General features: G+C 39.5%; 1 protein-coding gene across 1 annotated transcript in view; it reads right to left on the bottom strand.

Annotated features, from left to right (window-relative positions):
- LOC142378168 (CUB and sushi domain-containing protein 1-like) overlaps positions 1-19,249 on the bottom strand; it is a 445,101-nt gene that overhangs the window by 78,541 nt on the left and 347,311 nt on the right. Inside the window, exons 32-39 of the mRNA XM_075462406.1 lie at positions 18,491-18,685; positions 5,285-5,401; positions 5,064-5,177; positions 3,354-3,449; positions 3,029-3,232; positions 2,361-2,485; positions 2,133-2,229; positions 559-663 (exon numbers count right to left, since the gene is read on the bottom strand). Coding sequence (XP_075318521.1) covers positions 559-663; positions 2,133-2,229; positions 2,361-2,485; positions 3,029-3,232; positions 3,354-3,449; positions 5,064-5,177; positions 5,285-5,401; positions 18,491-18,685 — 1,053 coding nt within the window. The remainder of the gene's footprint in view (positions 1-558; positions 664-2,132; positions 2,230-2,360; positions 2,486-3,028; positions 3,233-3,353; positions 3,450-5,063; positions 5,178-5,284; positions 5,402-18,490; positions 18,686-19,249) is intronic.

The raw sequence follows: 19,249 nt of genomic DNA on the forward strand, positions 1-19,249 counted from the left end.
CACTAAAACTCTCATATTTTCTCACAAAAGGGGACATGCTCATTGATCTAGAAGTGATTCTAAGCTAAAATAACTACGTAGGCCTGAGAAGCACAACTATGCTCTGACAGGTGTGTAAAAGCATGATGTTAATATCTGTGTCTATACCTATATGTGTATATGTCTGCATATTTGCCCAAGTGTGCGTTCTTTGTAATTGGATTTATGTGCATTCATGACGCAAGCAAAAAGCACTGTGTGTATAAGTCTGAGTTGGTCTGAGCCTCCGTGATTCTGTTTCCGTCCCTCTAGGTGTTTGTTCTGTGTGTGTGCGCTTCAGTGTGGGTCTCAGCATGCGTGTGTGCTCTAGGGCAGTACCAGTTCAGGTCACTGACTCTTGTTATTTGATGCTGAAGTTTTGGCAGCAGTGCTGTGCGTGTGTTTGTCTCCATTCCAGGTAAGGAGGGACAAAATGTTAAATCTTTTTGCTGTTTTACTTTCAGTGAGTACTTTCTTCTTTAAGCCTTTCCAACATTTTGCCATTCTGTATATGTTTTTGTCCCGGCAGCTTAATCTTACTCTTGTATTCCAGGTGAAAGCCTGCTGCAACCACGCTGATGTCACTCTGAAAGTGAAGAAGGAGCTGATTGGATGTTGAGTTGAGGAGGGCAGGAGCCGTTGTTCCTGTAAAAGCCAGAAAAAAAATCAAAAAAAATATCACAGAAGCCCTCGCCAAGTTTTTGTTGTAAAAACTGCATGGTATCTTTTAACTTATCTTGACTGTTGCTTGTTTTTAAATTCATTTAAATGATTTTATTTGTTTCTCTTTATATTCTTTTATGTATTTTTAATGCTTCTTCCACTCCCTGCTGCAATGTTTTTTATTTTATGTAAAGCACTTTGAATTTTTTGTACATGAAATGTGCTATATAAATAAATTTGATTTGATTTAATTTTTCATTTGTAAACCTCACAAAGTAGAATCGGTTATTTCAATAGTATTCAACTGGTGCATGTTGAGTTGATGGTGATAATAAAAGACAAGTATTAAAAAATGCAACTAAATGATTAGATTGTTTCATGTGGCATATCTATATAGTAGCTACATCACTTACTGTATGAATAAGCCCAACGATGACATGTTTTCGCATTTGAAAGTTTTCCATGTTGTGAGAAATGGTGAAAATTTTTTTGAAGATTCACTCCTCGCTCTAACCCAGTTTTGCATTCAATCAAGACTTTCTCAAATTTTGGATTAAGGCTGAGCCGATGCCGTTTCCTGCTTGAGCCGGTGGAGATTACTATTCAGAGTGAATTGGGCTTTTATCCAGGTCTGGGGAAGCCTCCCGCTTTTGTTTCCAAAAGGAACCATCAGAATCTGCACACCACGAGATGGAACTTTATTGTGTTTTCAACAAGAGACTTTACGCGCAGAAACATTCCTTTAACATCAAATGGTGCTGCTTTTTCAGCAAGCAAGATCTGCACGGTAACTCTTGTTTCAATATAGAGACCAGTTGGGAAATTAAGTGTAGAGGGAATCATTTTAGAGTCCTTATGAGAAGCAACCCTTATCTGCCCCAGTGAAGCTGCTCAGTGGTCAACATCAGATCACCGTGGTTATAGTGGGCAGCTCCCTGGTGTGCCTTCTTTAGAAGGGCACAGTTGTGTGTGCGCCTCTGTGTGTGCACGTCTTGCCCGATAGGCAGTATGTTTTACGTGTGATAGCTGTGTGACAGGTATGTGCTTGGGGCAGGTCACAGGGGAAACTCTGCAGGGAAATTGCAAAAGGTTAGATCATTCTTTATTCCTGCCTGTCTCCTTTGCCTTTCCTCTTTCCTTTTCCTCCATCCTTAACCTCATTGTGATATTCTTATTGCTGACTGCTTGGCATTGGAAGAATACCGTCTTTTATTTAAACTTTTATTCTTCATCCAAGATAGATATCACTTTGTCATATTATAACTCATCCGTCATAGCTCTCCAGTGTACGTATGTTCTATTTGTGTGTGTCTATAATTTGAGACCTGTCATATCAATTCATCAGAGGTCTTGTGTATGCTCATGTTTGCGTGTGTGTATTTGCATCCTTCGCAGAACTCTTGTGCACATGGTGTCTGTACACAGGTTTATGTGTGAGCTTGTTGCCATACCAGAGAAAGACCCTAATTTTGGAGCTGTCATGTCTCCCCCATCGTAGATCTCAAGAGAGTCCCAGTTGTGCTCAGTCGCAAAAGTCATTACTTGGATCTAAATAGTAAGACAATGACAATAACGATAAAAGAACAAAACAGCCTTTGGGTCAATGAGCATGCACTGTGATAAGTGTAAATCTAGTAAGATTAAATTTGCTTACATATAAGTGTGTACATATGTGTTACCTGTATTCCAGCCCCTTCACTGACATGGATCCTCCACAGACAGTTGAGACTGTTTGGGTAGGGTTCAGGATAGCCAGGAGACAGTATTGTACCACGACGTTCAGTCAAATTGCCACTGCAGGGAACTAAAACGAAGACATAAAATATACATTTCATGGCATAATGTATTAATGTTAGAATATAGCTTTGCATTGGCAAAGATAGACAATATGGAGTTCAAATTACCTCTATGGGGAGTCAGGCAGAACAAATATTATTTATGGTAAAATTAATGTGACAGTTGAAGCTGTTTAAGATAGCTCTCAGCAAAGAGATTTCACACCAGCACATACGAAGTATGTTAGAACTGAGGTCAAAACAAAAAAGAATGATTAATGGAGAAACCCAATTGATCTGTGCTTTATTCTTGTGGACAATCATGATGACAGATATATTTTTTCTAAGTTATCATTAAAGCAGTTGTTGCCATCTTGGTGGTATTATAATCTCACCTATTATTTTCTATAGGAAGGATGTAACTGTTTAGATTTTTGTATATGCAATTGACACAAATGAAATGTTGTGTTGACATTTTAAGAGATTCATCTTCCACATGCTTTGAGGAGGTGCACAAATTAGCTTGTTACATCCACACATTTCCTCATGCATTTCAGTCTTGTTTGCCGCACCTATACAGCTCGGTGTTGTTGCATTCCACTGTGCAAGGGCGCCTGGCACAGCCTGGCACTGTATAGCACTGGAGCCTTTCAATAAATAGCCTGGACTGCATTCAAAGCGAACCACAGAACCCGCTGAGAACTCTGAACCGAGTCGTCTCCCATACCGAGGCTCCGGCACTGAACTGCATTGACTGTCGCTGGTCCGAGGCACCGCTACAAAAATGACAAGTAAACAGAAACATAAAGACTTTCATGTTTGCCTTGAACTGAATATAACTGTATGTGTGAGTATGCAAGAAATAAGAGCAAAACAGAAACAAACACCGAGAGTTACCTTGGTAGACAAAATGAAAGCCTCTGGCTGACTGGCCACTCTTAGCATTGAACCGAAGCATGATCTGATTGGAGGTTGCCAGTGGCAATGTCTCTCCTGTGACAATTATAGACAAATACAAACACATGCTTATAAATAAATATTACTGCCAATACAGCTTAAACTTCTCTTTGGAAATGGTCAAAAATGTTTTCCCCTCTTTTTATCTCAATTGCAGATGCTTGAGATACAGAAACAATGTAGAGTTCCATATGAACACACGCCAGAAAAGACCATCTATTCGAAAACTCACCACACACTGAGTTTCCCATACATTTAACTGTTATGGCAGGGATTCTCTTTAATTTCTCTTTTTTTCAACTTAAATTAGAATCTCGCAGAAGGGATAATGTAGCCGATATACCAGCTAACAGACACATGCAAACAGAGATTTGCACACACATACGCAGACAGTGGAAGTAATAGTGATAAATGAGGAAAACATGGCCTGTTGTGGCTGACATTTAGAACCATCATTAGTTGTGTCAAGATGCGTGTGTATGTGTATGTGTGACATAAAAACAAAAAAAAACATTTTTTTTTATGAAGCCTGCTTTGTTTAATTCTTTTTTTTTAGCCTAAAAGAGAAAGAAAACCTAAACACAAATCAACTTTAAAGAATAGGCCATGCATCCCATTTTATACAATGTGGGATTGTATCACTTTCCCGAGGACTAATTCAGGTGTGAGGTAGTGTGCAACAAAATAATATGGCTTCATTTGCTGCACCATTTATCCAATGATTAAGTTATCTGTTTAGATATAAAAGTGCCCACAAAACCAACAATCAAGATTGGAGCCGTAATCATAAATGTTCTATGGTGTTATATCTTTCTACATATCTTTTCTTGAAAGTTGTTTTAAATCAAACTGGCATGTACTTAATACTTAATGCCATAAAGACACTTTTACCGTCAGTTGCAGTTTTATCCTTCATCAAACAGCTTTAAATTTCAGAGAAATCATAAAAAGAGCCCTGATTTTCACAAAGGGGGAACTTAATATGAGTTCCACTGGGATAGTCCTACAGAATTCCCCCTGGACAGGCCACACAAAACTCACATAAAAGGAAAAATCAAAGGCAATGGCATCTCATTTTGCCAGGAGCGGTTTTATGTTGACCACATTTCTTCATATTTCATTTTTTACTGCGATCCACATTTTTGTGATCCGATTTTGCCATGTGTCAATATCAGTCCATTCAAGGCATGCTACTATGCAGAAGGCCAAGTTGTTACCAGGCTGGGATGACGCAAAGATGGATGGTATGGAAATAGTTGTGTTGGGAAGTGCTTCTGTGCTGTATATTGTACGGCCCCACCGAGACTCTTCCAGCTGCTGATTTCTTCTTGTAAAGATAACTCTTAATGAATGTTCACCAAATACATCACTGTCAAATAAATTGCAATAAAGACCAGCAGTGCTGTGTTTCTTAAGAGTTGCTGTTTCACAGACAATTTAATGATTTTCCTCTTTTTAGCGATAAGTTCAGGAGCACAAAAAGAGGAAAGTGGGGGGGATCTTTGACCGACCGCCCCTTTTCCAAAATACAATGTCATGCAAAGTCATAGTGAATGAAAGAACAATCTAACAACAGTTTCTTTGATTATAGTAGAACCCCATCAAATCCACTCAACTGTGTTTCATGGTAGAATTAGCACACAGACTTGCCTGAATGTGACCCAGCCAAGGAGCTGAGCAATCGAGCATTTTCACTGGCTCCATCAAATAGTTCCACCGAGTCATTCATTGCCGTCTGGAAAACTGCAAACTGACCGAACACCACTTAAAAAAAAAAAAAAGAAGAAAAATATAGATTTAAATTCTTCTATTTTTTTTATTTACGCTGAAAGATCTGTAGACACAAATAATGCCACGAATGTCATACTTACCAAACTGTGGGGACACAGTGATGTAATATGAGCATGTCTGTCTCATGGTGTAGTTTAAAGGATAGTTTGGTGACAAAACAACACCTTCAGATCCGCCGTACTGTCCTCCACATGGAGCTGTTGAGAGAAAAGAATCATTTTCAACTTCTAATTTGGAAGTTTTTTTTAAAAAGAATCAATCATTTTGCTCTCTCAGAAAAAGAAAAAAAATACTTCAGGCTGTAAAAATATGTTCTTACATAAAGGCCAGACTAACAAGTTCTTTCTTGTTCTTCGCGTGCGTGTTTAATACCAGTCTGGGAGAACCTTGTGCCTTACTCAGATAAATTTGATAAGCATCTAAGCAGGTAATGGGTGGGGGCATGGGTGTAAGGTGAACACAGAAGCAGCACTTAATGAAGAAAAATTAGAAGAGAAATCAGTTTGAGAAATCAAAAGAAAGCACAAAAAGAATTAAATGTTTAAAAGAAGGAGATTCTGAGTCACAAATTGGTATTTTGTTGATTGCAATACCCCTCTCTGGAAGGAAGATAATTGCACCAGTAAATATTCCCATTATAAATACATGGTTGCTGTTGTTAAGGCTTAAAACAGAAAAAGGAACCTTTAAGTAAAACACCATCAGGAAAGATTAATTGTTTATACTCAAATTATACTTGCAAGTGATTTTACTCTAATAACACCACAAAGTCTAGGTCTGCTTACCTATGATATGTGCTTTCTTAATTTAGAAGTGAGAAATCGAAGTGACGCTTTACCCTCCCAAATTACTATCAATGAGAAAAAGACCTTAACCCCCAGCTGCAGCAGCGGAACCTTTCAGCAGATAACTGTTCTTGTGCTGGACAGCTTCTAGGTTTGTGAGTGTGATCGTGGCACCACTGAAAAAGAGAGCTTGGCTCTCAGAAATATTCACCCAGATATATTAAGGTTAAAAATTACTAAATAGGTGAGTGATGTCTAAAGCCAACATATTTGTACGCAAACTTGGTATCATCCCTTATGTTGCTCTTCCAGTCCTGTCATCAACTCAATTTAACGTTAACCAAAAATAAATCAGGGAGGTAGCAAATTTTTCCAGCTGCAGACTTGGACGCAGGATTTCTCTCTCGAGCAGTCAGAGAAAAGCCCTGGCATTGCTGTTACTAAGGAAGACAAGACAAGTAGCAGATAAGATGGTGTGTGTTCATAATATCGTCAGGGCAAGACTGGAGCTCAGAGTTTAGGCTCTTTCCGGAGCCGTGCACAGCGACTGTTTCAAGGTCTTCAAGCTTAATAGGGAACAACTGACACTTTCAGGGAACTAGGTGGGTGATCTGTTGAGATCTGTCAAAATCCTTTAGACTGGACATGTCAACATGTTATTACAGGGTGCTGTGCCCAAACTGTTTTAACTTGAACGCAGAGCAGACAGACCCGACTTTGTGCTGCACTGAGGTTGGACGTGCGTTTGGGTTTGGAAGAAAAGCGCAGCGCCCGCTGCAACCTATGCGAAATCCCCTTTAAAGCAGAATGCTGGCTTCTGCTTAACACCTTGCACAATAAACGTTTGTGTACTAATACTATAATGCAGATAGTACAATTAGACAGTAACAAATATAACAAAAGCAAAATTGTCACTGTTGTCTAAAGCTTTATCCCCTTTCCTACTTTAGTTACTGGAAAATTCCATGTTGCAATAGAAGTCTTGGATTTAATTTGGGTCTCTTTTTCATTATTTTCAAGATGGCCAGAGTGTTATCTGTTATTCTAATATATATATATATTTTCTATGTTTCGCTCAAAAGTTGCTTTGTTTTCTGAAATATCCATGTCCCCAATCACCACTTTTTTTTATAAAATATGAAAGCTTTAAGCCATAAAGCCTTTGATGTCTATCTGTGAATGCATACTTGTATGCAGATCTGTTTTCAAAGACAGAACTGATTAAAAATAAACTTCTTTTTCAAGTTGTTATCTTATACTGTAACTTGTTATGTGAAACTGATGAAACATCTTTTGAAAAAAAGAGTAATGTCACAATTGGTGGAGGGCAGACAGTGGATGGCTCAGAAAAAACAACAACTTGTTAGCAAGACATCCCATGGCACTATTAAGCTGTGAGAATGATGATATGATTATATTTTAACTAAGATAGAAGCTCTGCTGCACCCTCTTCAGTAGTTAATGCCACTGGTCTAAACCCTGAGAGGACCCAAACTTAAATGGCCACATTTAATAGGTGCGGAGCTGGAGCACAGTGGGAGATCTCCTCAACACAAAGCGACAGTTTCAAAATTCCTAGTAGCACATAGAACTAATACATGACACAAAAGAAACCGACCTACATTTTGTACGCCTATCTGTCAGTATGGGTCAGTTTACCACAACTGCTGGCTCTATATTTTATCTTTGGGTACATGGTCGTTAACTTTGAGTTCAGCATGCAGTAATGGGTGATTTATCCGTTTTGGTTTGGAATTGTGATGGGTTAAATACACCACACAAGAGGACCAGCGTCCTTACTCTTTTGCGTCGGCGGAAAATTGATCTGGCTCTCCTACAGGAGACGCACTTGTTAAGCAGAGACTCTGGTCGGATGGCCAACAGATTTTACCACACAATTGCTTCCTCTTCAGCTGAAACGAAAAGTAAAGGAGTAGCTATTGTTTGTAAACGTAATCTAAATATTAAGGTGTTGGATGTATGGGCGGACACCGCAGGAAGGATAGCAGTAGCCAAGGTGGAATTGTATGGGAGGAAGGTAGCTGTTATTTCTGCTTACGCTCCAAACAAATTTGACAAGACTTTCTATGACATGCTTACGCAGAAGTTGTTAGAACTACCTGAATATTCTCTCATTGTGGGGGCAGATATGAATGCGGTGTGGCATACAGATGATCGATCTAGCTTGAGCGCCTCCAAAGATCAACAGCTAGCAACTGCAGCTTTACAGTCATGGGCCAAGACCCTTGGCCTGATAGATGTATGGCGTTCCTTCAATCCAACCATGAAAGATTACTCCTTTTTTTCAGCCAGACATAAATCATTTTCACGGATAGATTTTCTTTTCACTTCACCACAACTTTTTCAAAAAATAAATGATGCTGCCTTACTACCTATTGCATTATCAGACCACAAAGGAGTATTTTGCTGTGCGACCTTGGGCTGCTTATCCAAACGTGCTGCTAGGTGGCGCTTTAATACCACTTTGTTAAAAAATGATGATTATAAATCTCAGTTTTTGTCCCATCTAAAGGAATTTTTGGACTTTAATTTAGGCTCAGTCAATGACCCCAGGATTTTATGGGATGCAGTCAAAGGGTTTATACGAAGTAACGCCATCCGTTTTGCCTCAAATCTGCGTAAGGATAGAACAGCCAAATTACAAGCTTTGGAAGCTGACTTGGCTAGAATAGAATTGACTTTACAAAATAACTATTCCCAACAGGTTGAATTACAACGGGAAATCATTAAAAAGGAAATTAATAATATTTTAAAACAACAGTCAGAATTCCTGATACATAGGACTAGACAGCGTTACTATTTTCAGGGGTCTAGACCCAGCCATCTATTAGCTTCCAAAATAAGGACCAACGAATACTTTGCTGACATTCCTTCTGTCAGGTCAACAACAGGCCAAATTCTGACTGATCCTAAGCAGGTGAATGAGACCTTTCGCACATATTATTCTAATTTATACCAATCAGAGATACAGTTGGATAGAGATAAGTGTCAGAATTTCCTTGACCAACTAGATCTACCACAATTGGCAGTGGCTGACTCTACGCATCTGGACGCACCCATATCACTGGAAGAACTTAAGGCAGCAGCTCTCGACATGCAAAGAAACAAATCTCCAGGGTTTGATGGAATACCTCCAGAGGTATATGTGGAATTCTGGGACATGCTGAGTCCGCTACTTCTTGACATGATCATGACATCTATAGACAAAGGAAGTTTTTCACGAGATGTCAATATAGCTCTAATATCCTTACTCTTAAAGAAAGATAAGGACCCTGTAGACTGCAGTAGTTATAGACCTCTCAGTTTATTAAACGCAGATCTTAAAATATATGCAAAGGTGCTAGCCAGACGCATTCAGAATCACATGCCGACATTAGTCAGTTGTGATCAGACTGGATTTATAAAGTCTAGGCTAGCTGCAGACAATGTCAGACGACTTCTCCATATAGTAGATGCAGCAGTAGATAAAACAGCACCAGCTGCAGTGCTATCCCTTGACGCTATGAAAGCCTTTGATAGGCTGGAGTGGTCCTTTTTGTGGGCGGTCTTAGGAAAAATGGGTTTCGGAAATAACTTTATTCATATGATAAAGGTCCTGTATTCAAATCCCTCAGCTCTGGTACTCACCGGGCAACTATCCTCTGCGCTGTTCCCTGTCACCAGATCGTCCCGACAGGGCTGTCCCCTGTCACCGGCACTTTTTGCACTTTCTCTCGAGCCACTAGCTCAGATGATTCGTCGGTCCCCCAATGTGCATCCTATTTCAGTTCGTGATTCAGATCACCACGTATCATTGTATGCTGATGACGTGTTGGTCTTTATGGAGAAGCCACTGCAATCTATACCGAACTTACTGTCCATTTGTGAAGAATTTAGCTGTCTCTCAGGTTTTAAGATCAACTGGACCAAATCTGCGTTACTCCCCCTTAATGATTCGGCTAAAGGGTTGCAATTTCCAGTTGGCATCCCAGTTGTCCAGGATTTTAAATACCTCGGAATACAAATTTTTCCGTCCTTGAACCGTATTGTAACGCACAACTACTCAAAAACATTTAATAAAGTTAAAGCAGACTTGGATAGGTGGATGAGTCTCCCTAACTCTCTTAGAGCCCGTGTCTCTATAGTCAAAATGAACATTTTACCCAGGATTAATTTTATCAGCTCAATGATTCCCCTCTCTCCTCCTGTCAATTATTGGAACAAAATACATTCTTGTGTGTCTCAATTTATTTGGAACAGAAAGCGCCCGCGCCTTAAACTGTACATCACACAAAGAGGAGTGGCCAGTGGTGGCTTATCTGTACCAAACTTTAAGTTTTATTTCTGGTCATTCGTACTTAGACCATTACTTGTGTGGCGTGACTCTGATGCCTCAGTTTCCTGGCGCAGGCTAGAAGAAAACTGTGTGAGACCCTGGAACTTGCAGGAGGTTCTTTTTGCTAACATGTCCAATAAACAATGCCAATTACGTTTTGGTCCAATAGTCTCGCAACTCATTCAGACATGGCGTGCGGCTGAGCTTCAGTGTAAAATCTCCTGTAAGTGGCATACACTTACACCGATCTTTAACAACAATGGCCTATTAATCGGAGGGAGACCGATCTCTTGTGCTGCCTGGTGTAACAGTAATATTCGCACTTTAGACAAGGTATATAGTGAAACTGGGCTGCGCACCTTTCAAGATATTAGAGACAAGCACAATTTGCCTGCAAACTCGTTCTTCCTCTATCTGCAACTTAGATCATCTTTACAGGCGCATGGTGCTCCGGTACAACAACCATTACCCATTCACCCACTATACAAAGTACTTGCCACTCGAATCAAAAAGAGAGGGTTAGCATCCGCACTTTATCATTTCTTCCTGGAGGCCTCCTATAATGAACTACCACTTGACAGAATATGGAGGTATGATTGCCCTAATTTGGACTCTGATTTTGATTGGTCACAGGTCTGGGCAAATATTAGAGAGGCTTCCCGCAACCCCGACCACCAGCAGATCCACTTTAACTATGTACACAGAACATATTTGACCCCTCGCAAACTCCATTGTATGAAGTTGATACCTGATCCCTTGTGTGGCCTATGTTCTATGAAGGCCTCTGGCACTTTTTTGCATATGATGTGGAACTGTCCTCCGGTTTCACAGTTCTGGTCCAAGGTAGCAGCCAAGCTTTCTGAATTGGTATCAGTGACCATACCAGTGACCATACCTGTCCTTTTGCTAATTGATCTGTCACAAGTTAATATTACTAAACTTAAAAAGCGCACTGTACTAGCTGGCTTAACAGCTGCCAAGAAGTTGATAGCCTTAAGATGGAAACCTCCCCATTCTCTCACCATCAGACACTGGGCACTTACTTTCCTAGATGTAATTTATCTAGAACTGTCAACTGCTAGAATTAATGGCGCTAGTGAGGCTTCCATAAACAACTGGCGTGCAGCAGCTGACGCACTGAAAGAACTTATAAGATAAGCTCAATGAGACTCTAACCTTGTTTTTCCTGAATGGGTTTGTTTGCGTGTGTGTCACGTCAGATCTATACTCCATAGGGTGCTAGAGAGCGTACCACTGTGAGTGTGCTGTTGGGGTGGGGGGTGGGGGGGTGGTGCCCATTTTCCTTTTCCTTTTTTTTTTTTTTTTTTTTTTTTTTTTTTTTTTTTTTTAAATATAATTTTTATGCACATTTGTTTTGGTTTTTCTTGTACCTTATTGAAGTGCAAGGTTACACTATCACTATTATTATTTATTTATTTTTTTTTTTTTTTGATTTAGTTGTTACAGTCAATTTTTGTACTGTCTCTATTGTCATTAATGAGTCATGTTTCTTGGTTGTAACTTGTATTCTTGTTAAATAAAAATTTGATCACAAAAAAAAAAAGAAACCGACCTAAAAACAGCTCTACAGATTTATCTTTAACATCTCCAAGAGAGCAGCAAACCTTGTGAGCTAACAATATCTTGGTGTGCGACACTCACACTGAAAGTTTGGCAGGGAGAAGTCACCGACATTTGAGTGTCTCCAATTGTTTGCACACAAAACAGCAGCTGGAACCACAATGGTCAGTGTTTTCTTATCCAACACACACATTGCACTTGCCCTTACTCCTCTCACCATCTAGCCTCTACTTTTCTGGTCTAATTTTGAATGCAATAAAGTGTACCTCTGACAGTCACCTCCGGCATATGCACCACTGGAGTTGGCTGTGATCCCTTGTGTGACAGACTTTAATGATCATCACCTCCGTGCTTGTTGAAACCGTGGTGCAAAGGTTTTTCAGAATCATAAAGCCTAAATCTTATCAGCATCTCCTTAAACATACCTTAAGGCTATGTCTCTCAAGTAAAGTCTTGTGGAAATTGTGCATAGAAGGCTGAAACTCTCTGAGGCCTCATCTCTAACATATGTAAAAGTTGATGAGAATATAAGCAACTCATTAGAACTTGCCCGATGACAACAATTCACGTGCCAAAAATAAAAATCACTACTTCTGCTTCCTTGCTAGACAGCTGCCCCCCCCCCACTCCACTCCTATCCCTATCTGTTTCTTCTTGTTTCCTAAAGCATTGTAGTAATGTTCGCCTTTCTTTCCTCTCCTCCCGATTCTGTGCAGTGATATTGATTGATATTTTTTGGATAGATTTTTGTTGTGCTGTAGCATTCAAACCCTCAGGTCTAGAGGTCTCGTCTTGATCTACCCACAATCCCCCCGGTGGTGCTGCTCTAGGCTCAGGTGTCATCCTTATCAAAAGCCTCCACACACACATTCTTTGATCATTCACACCCTCGCTCTCAAACACACACCAATGAATGCAAAAAATGCGACGCAAGTCGCTCCCTTTCTCTCACACATTCATGAGCTTTGATCATCCGCACACATACAGAACAGTTTCATAGTTCTACCTCTCACTGTCGGTGTCTCATTTTCCTGTTTCCCTCATACACACAAATGGGAGCGCTTAAGGTTACAGCTGGAGCACGGGAAAGGATTTCTGAAATGTCCCAAACTTTTAAAGTTGTGCTACAGTTTTACCATAAGCATTTTTGAAAACTATGAACGCAGCGGTTGTGGTAACTTCAGTTCCTCGAAGATTCCCATCATTAGCGAACAGACTTTTGATTGAGCCAAAGATACACACAATATTATCTACATTTCATCATGAAAACTTTGTAAAATGAGAAGACCTTTTTAACCTGACCTGTTTAATTACATGGTTTTAAAAAAGGCAACAAAAACCCAAATATATAATTTCTTAATTTGTTTGAACTTTTATCTAAGAGATACAAAGGCAGAATTAATATTTTGTTGACTGAACAACTTCACAGTATGTAGAATAAAAATACAAAAATACAAAACAAAAAATTTGCCACAACCCGTGACCCACAATCTCAGAGAGACATGTTTAGCATTGTGTTATATCACCCTTTCATTGAATTACATTACATTATTTCAATTACTGCAGTTCTGCAACAATGGATGTTTACATTCCTGCTCAATAAACATTTTAGCTGCTCAACAGTCTGTTGACTTCTTCATCTGATTCCCCTCCTCAAAGCACAATGTGCTGTACGGTTTCTGTAAGAGAGAGATCTGGACTGCAAGCAGGTCAGTGAAGTGGACACATTAGAGTTAATCTAAACATCTAAAAGGAGTAAAACTAACTGAATTTCGACAGAATAAAGAAAGCTTTTTTCTAATTTCACAAAAAATATCAAAAACAATACAACTCAAAAGCGCACACAAACATTTGATTTAGCTACTGGCTCTCAGGCCAATACAGAAATTTGTGAGAAAGGAAAAAAAAGAAAAAAACTTGATGAGTCAGCTGTTACATAACACACTAATTCTTGACTATGCGTCACAAAACCACTTCAAGTCCCTCACACCAATAAGCTGTGCTCTGATTGGGTCAAAAAAGTCAAACCAGTTAACCTCTATTGAGTTTCAGCTAGTGGACAACTACCCTCGCCTTATCCTGGAAGATGCCATGATGAACTTTGGAATTTTCCCCAAAATGTCGGTGAGTTGTTCAAGCCATAGAGACAGCAAAGAAGCCCCACCTAAACCATCCATTACTAAAGCTACATCAGTCCACAATACATAATCATTCTTCTTATTCTTTTCTCAGAAGTCCTTCTTGTGTGACATCGTTTACATTAGTCACACCTTTCCTCACTTTACTCTCTTTGTGTATATGTGATATTATTGTGGTCATTAACTTGTGTTTCCCTGTTCCAACAGATATCCTTTGAATGGTGTTACAGTGCCGCCCCCCCTCCCCCCCTTTCTGTCTTCTCAAACCCCAGCTGGTCGAGGCGGATGGCCACCCTTCCTGAGTCTGGTTCTGCCAGAGGTTTCTTCCTGTTAAAAGGGAGTCGTTTCTCTCCACAGTCGCCTCAGGCACGCTCAGGCCGGGAGATTGGACCGAAAAACAAAAAGTTTTCAGTGCAATCTGTTGGTTTTCTTAGCTAGGAAATTGTTTTTGAATTGGCTCTATATGAACGAATTGGATTATTTTATTAATTATGATTATTATTAATTAATTGAATTCCAATTGGCTTGAATTGGACTTACTATCTAAGTGCCTTGAGATGACATTTGTTGTATTTGGCGCTATATAAATAAAAATGAATTGAATTGAATTGAATTAGTTTGTGCATCTTGTGGACTCCAGCTTTTATAAGACCAATGGTCTTGTAACCACACCACTGTGTCAATGCCGGAAAATGGTCCAGCTAATGCGCTAGCTAACTCCTATCTTAAATCAGCTTTTGTTGATGGGATTAACCTGCAGTATACTTTTTCTTACAGAATATGGACAAAAGCAATTGTCTGATTTACATTATGAGTTGAAATAAATTATAACTGACCATATTTCTCAACAGGAAAAACATTATTGCCAAAGGGTTCACTTACTTCATCCTGCCACTGACTGGTAAAGTGTAATTTATTTGTGCGTGCATGCACAAATGTGTTTGTGTGCGAATACTGCCTCTAGGCGGCACTCTATAATAGACTCAATTTATCTTTGTGCATCTCTCCTCCTTTCTTGCATACACACATGACACACAAACACACACACAACCCTATCAACAGTCACAGAGAATTCCTTCTTTCTCGCACCAGCTCTTAGTTACCATGGAAACCAATAAAAGAGCGGTTTGAGATTGGAGGTGTTTATGTGTGTGTGTGTGTGTGTGTGTGTGTGTGTGTGTGTGTGCGTGTGTGTGTGTGTGTGTGACAGAGTGAAAGCAAGAAGGGATGAGAGAGCTAGAGAGAAATGGTGAGAGGAAAATACAGAGTAAATCAGACACAGACAGAGAAGGTGGGAGGAAGGTAAAATAACAGTGGGAGGTAGTAGTTATATAGAAATGGAAAGAGTAAGACAAGAAAGAGAGAGATGTGTGAAAAGGGATTAAAGAGAGGAAGTGAGGGGATGGAGGGAGTGTAAGTGGAGATGTATTATTTAAAGAGGTCTCACCCTGTCTAATGAGTTTGGTCTAAAAGCCCCAGGAGCTGCCCAAAGATAGACAGACGGACAGACAGAAAGGCCCAGAAACTTCCTTAACTATGTGGTGAGAAAATTCAGTGTGCAAGAGAGAGTCGGGGGAGTATGAGTGCAAGATTACTGGGTAGGACAGAATTTAGTCAAATTTTCACTGCTTTGACTTTTTGAACTGTCTCATAGTGTAGGTGACGGCAATCACAGGAGATCGATCCATGCGTACGTACGTCTAAAAGAAAAGGACAAAACTTGGAACCGGCTGTGAGCAAACGAAGAAAATAACTAATCCACTGACGATCAGGGTTACTGTTTAAATTTGGGTGAATTAAGATTTTTTTAAATAAGTTGTTGTTGCTTATCACTACTGGAAGGACCGACCTCCTATGATAGTTCCAGCGTTCCAGCAGAGCTGAAGAAGCCTCTGACTGAACACACTGTTTATTATGTTCATCAACTCAGTTGCAGTATTTTGTATTTGCACAGTCAGCTCCAGGGGCTCCCGAGCAGTCGCTATCACACAGCCAGCTTAATCAGTTTGTTCAGTTTCTTTCAGTCACTGGCTCTAATGCTGCTACCCCGACGGATGAGTGCAATGCAAATTGCACTCTCTGCCACAGACTTTGAAAACACTGAAGATCGCAAGCATCGCAAGGTAAGATACACGCTGCTACTTGAACTCAGGGGAACTTTCTCAGTGGAGAATATAGACACAAACTCCCAGCTAAAGGTTCAATGGCTCAGTCACAGAATCTCACCTTTACAGCGACATATTACACCATCTGTGTAACAAACACTGCAATACTCCCACCTTTGCTTATACCACTGTTCTTTATGTCTGTGTGTATCTGTATCATCTGAAAGCAGGGTGGAGAGGCAGTGGAGTTCAGTTTATGCTCCTGCAGCCATGTCTAAATGAAACAGTTAATGCTGAATTCACAAAATTCGTTTTGAGCACTCAAAGCCAGTCCGTTTAATTTTCTTAACAGTGTAACATTCCTGATCAGGACAGAGCGGAGACTTGGTTTAAACTTCCTCTACCTATTCTTCTATCTTGCTCCTGCTTGACATTAACAACATTTTCTCTTCCACTCCTTGTAATCTTTTTTCAAGCTTTAGTTGACATTTGGAAAGCTCAATCTGCTGCTTCCGTTTGTAAACACCTTCTCCGTTGGCATGGTAACTCATTATAACAGATGTTGAAAGTGTCAGAAGTACATATAAAGCAGTGAAAACAAAAATTTTCCCGAAAAATCAATGTTTTGTGGAAAAGAAATGTTGAGTTACTGCAGTCTGCTTTCACTATGGTGAGTGGCCCATTATAATACCAAACAAACAAAAAATAAATCTATGACTGGCATAGTAGTATATATGCAATACTCTTCTCCCTGTGAAAGAGTTCAACATACTGTTGATTTATCATGTGTGTAAGACTAAAAACTGCTATGCATCAGTTTAACACTATAAACAAACAACAGAGTATACTGATCACAATATGGCAAAAGAATAGATTGAAGCCCCCCCCCCCAAAAAAAATGAACCAACCTTTGGTGGCTGTTTTGTACAGATGCTCCTGTTTTTTACAGTTTTATTGTGATTTTTTTTTTCACACTCATTTGCTGACTTTTATACAGTGTCATTTCTGTTGTTATCTCTTTTATTGACTTTACAATGAAAACAACAAAGGACATTATAGCCGACACTCGAGAAAGGAGAGAAAGAATGAAGTTTAAAGGGAAGAGAGCTTTGTCCAAATGTCCTGATGAGAAGAGGCGGTATAAGTCCTATTTTGTTTTCATAATCACTATTGTGTTTTAAGGCTACGCAACAAATTGAGTCACCCTGGTTTTGGCACCTTGAAGGAGCATTCCTGCTGCTTACCTATTGTACTATTATGAGGTCTTTGAGGATATAGTCACAATGTGTTGCCAAAGAATGCTTACATAAAATCCTGAATGTTGTTTGCAAAAAGGCAACCACATCACTTCAACCACTTTGTTACTGTGAGACTCCAGATTATGTGTCCAGAGCTATCTTCTTTTTAATCTATTTATTTCATTCTAGCGAAATGTTAAAAGATTAAAAGTTTTACATATATGAGAAACAGTTGGAGAAACTAATTCCCTTTGATGATTAATGCAATTCTACACATTTGTAATTTTGCTTCCATTGAATTCATCCTTTCTTGTTCAGTACCACTGAAAAACAGATCATAGCAGCTTCAAACAAAAGCTGAACAAAGAACTACTCCGGGGAACTTTCCAAATCTGAGGTTAGATAGTGCTCCCTGTTAACTGTAACACATTTAAATGTCATAAGTGGCAGTATTATCTGAAATGAAAAGAGAAGATGAGATAAAAATGACTTGACAAGCTCTTTCTCTTGCCGTCCAGTTTTAAAAAAATGTTAAAACGCTGGTCTGAGTGCAATTATCCCATCTTCATTCTCTCCCATTCCCAACCCCCAATACCTTCTCTGCCTCTTAGACATTATTAAATACAGATTAGATTTCAAAGGAGCATTTTCAAGGTGTTAGAAGGTATGAATAACAAATTAGTTATAAGTATGCATTGTCTGTATCTGTGTGTGTGTGTGTATGTGTGCATATGATTTTGTTTACCTATGCCTTTTAAAATGTTGTCCATTGGCCATCTACCTCACTGTGAGACTTACCTCAAGCTTATAACCACATGCCATTAGGTCAAATCTCTACCACTTTAAACATTGCACACACACACACACACACACACACACACACACACACACACATAACAAGGTTCCCATCTTGAATCACCTGACAGTTGTACTATGCAGTAACTAAATATGTAAGGATGAATGCCAAACAACAGCAGGAAAAGCCAATGAAAATGTGTCTTTTGGCCTCCCGGGGTGAACATTAAAACATGTGTATGTCATCTTCTTTTTTTCTTGTAATAAATAGAGTAAAACATAAGTCAATTCATTTGTTTCTCTCCTACCTTTACATGATGGCAACGTCTTGTCCCACACTGGTTTTCCATCATGCCCCATGACACAAGTGATGGTATCATCCCTCACTATTGTATAACCGTGGTGACAGCTGTAGGAGACCTGTGATCCCAGTTTGTAGTCATACCCTATTCGACTGGCATTCATTACGCTGCCTGGGTCAAAACAGGCCTCTCTTGGTTTTTCTGTGGGGAAGAGAGAGTGCTTGTGTTACTACACAAAGGCAAAGCCAAACTACTTGAACAGCATTTTTTTTTTTCATTATTTAAACATTCAATAATTCTATTATAGTTAATATAAGTGTCAGATGCTGCCCCACAGCTCCCCAGGTGATGTAGAAAAGGTGCTGTAATAATTTTGCACAGCGGTATTGGTGAATGGAATTGTCAAAAAATAAAAAGGACGGAAAAAAGAGATTAAGTCAGCCATAATCAAAATCTCTGTTTTTTTTCTTCCTGTAATCACCCCTAGAGAATGTGAAGGAGGAAAACAGGAGGGAGAGGTGGAAGGCAAGTATTGAAACAGGGAAATGATTAAGGCTGTTTTTTAATTGGAGAGATGGCAGATGTGAGGTAAAGAATAACTACTAAAGTACAGAGGTGCGAGATGTGAAGACGCAGATATGAAAAGGCAGATTCAGCCACCAGTGAGCAAAACAAGTGGGTTCAAAATTAACTACAGCTGTTAAATCATGTGTCACAATCTGCAAAGGTGAACAGCTGATGTCCAGACATGGAACACGATGCCCT

This window comes from Odontesthes bonariensis, chromosome 1, assembly GCF_027942865.1.
Source record: "Odontesthes bonariensis isolate fOdoBon6 chromosome 1, fOdoBon6.hap1, whole genome shotgun sequence".
In the NCBI taxonomy this organism is placed as follows: domain Eukaryota; kingdom Metazoa; phylum Chordata; class Actinopteri; order Atheriniformes; family Atherinopsidae; genus Odontesthes; species Odontesthes bonariensis.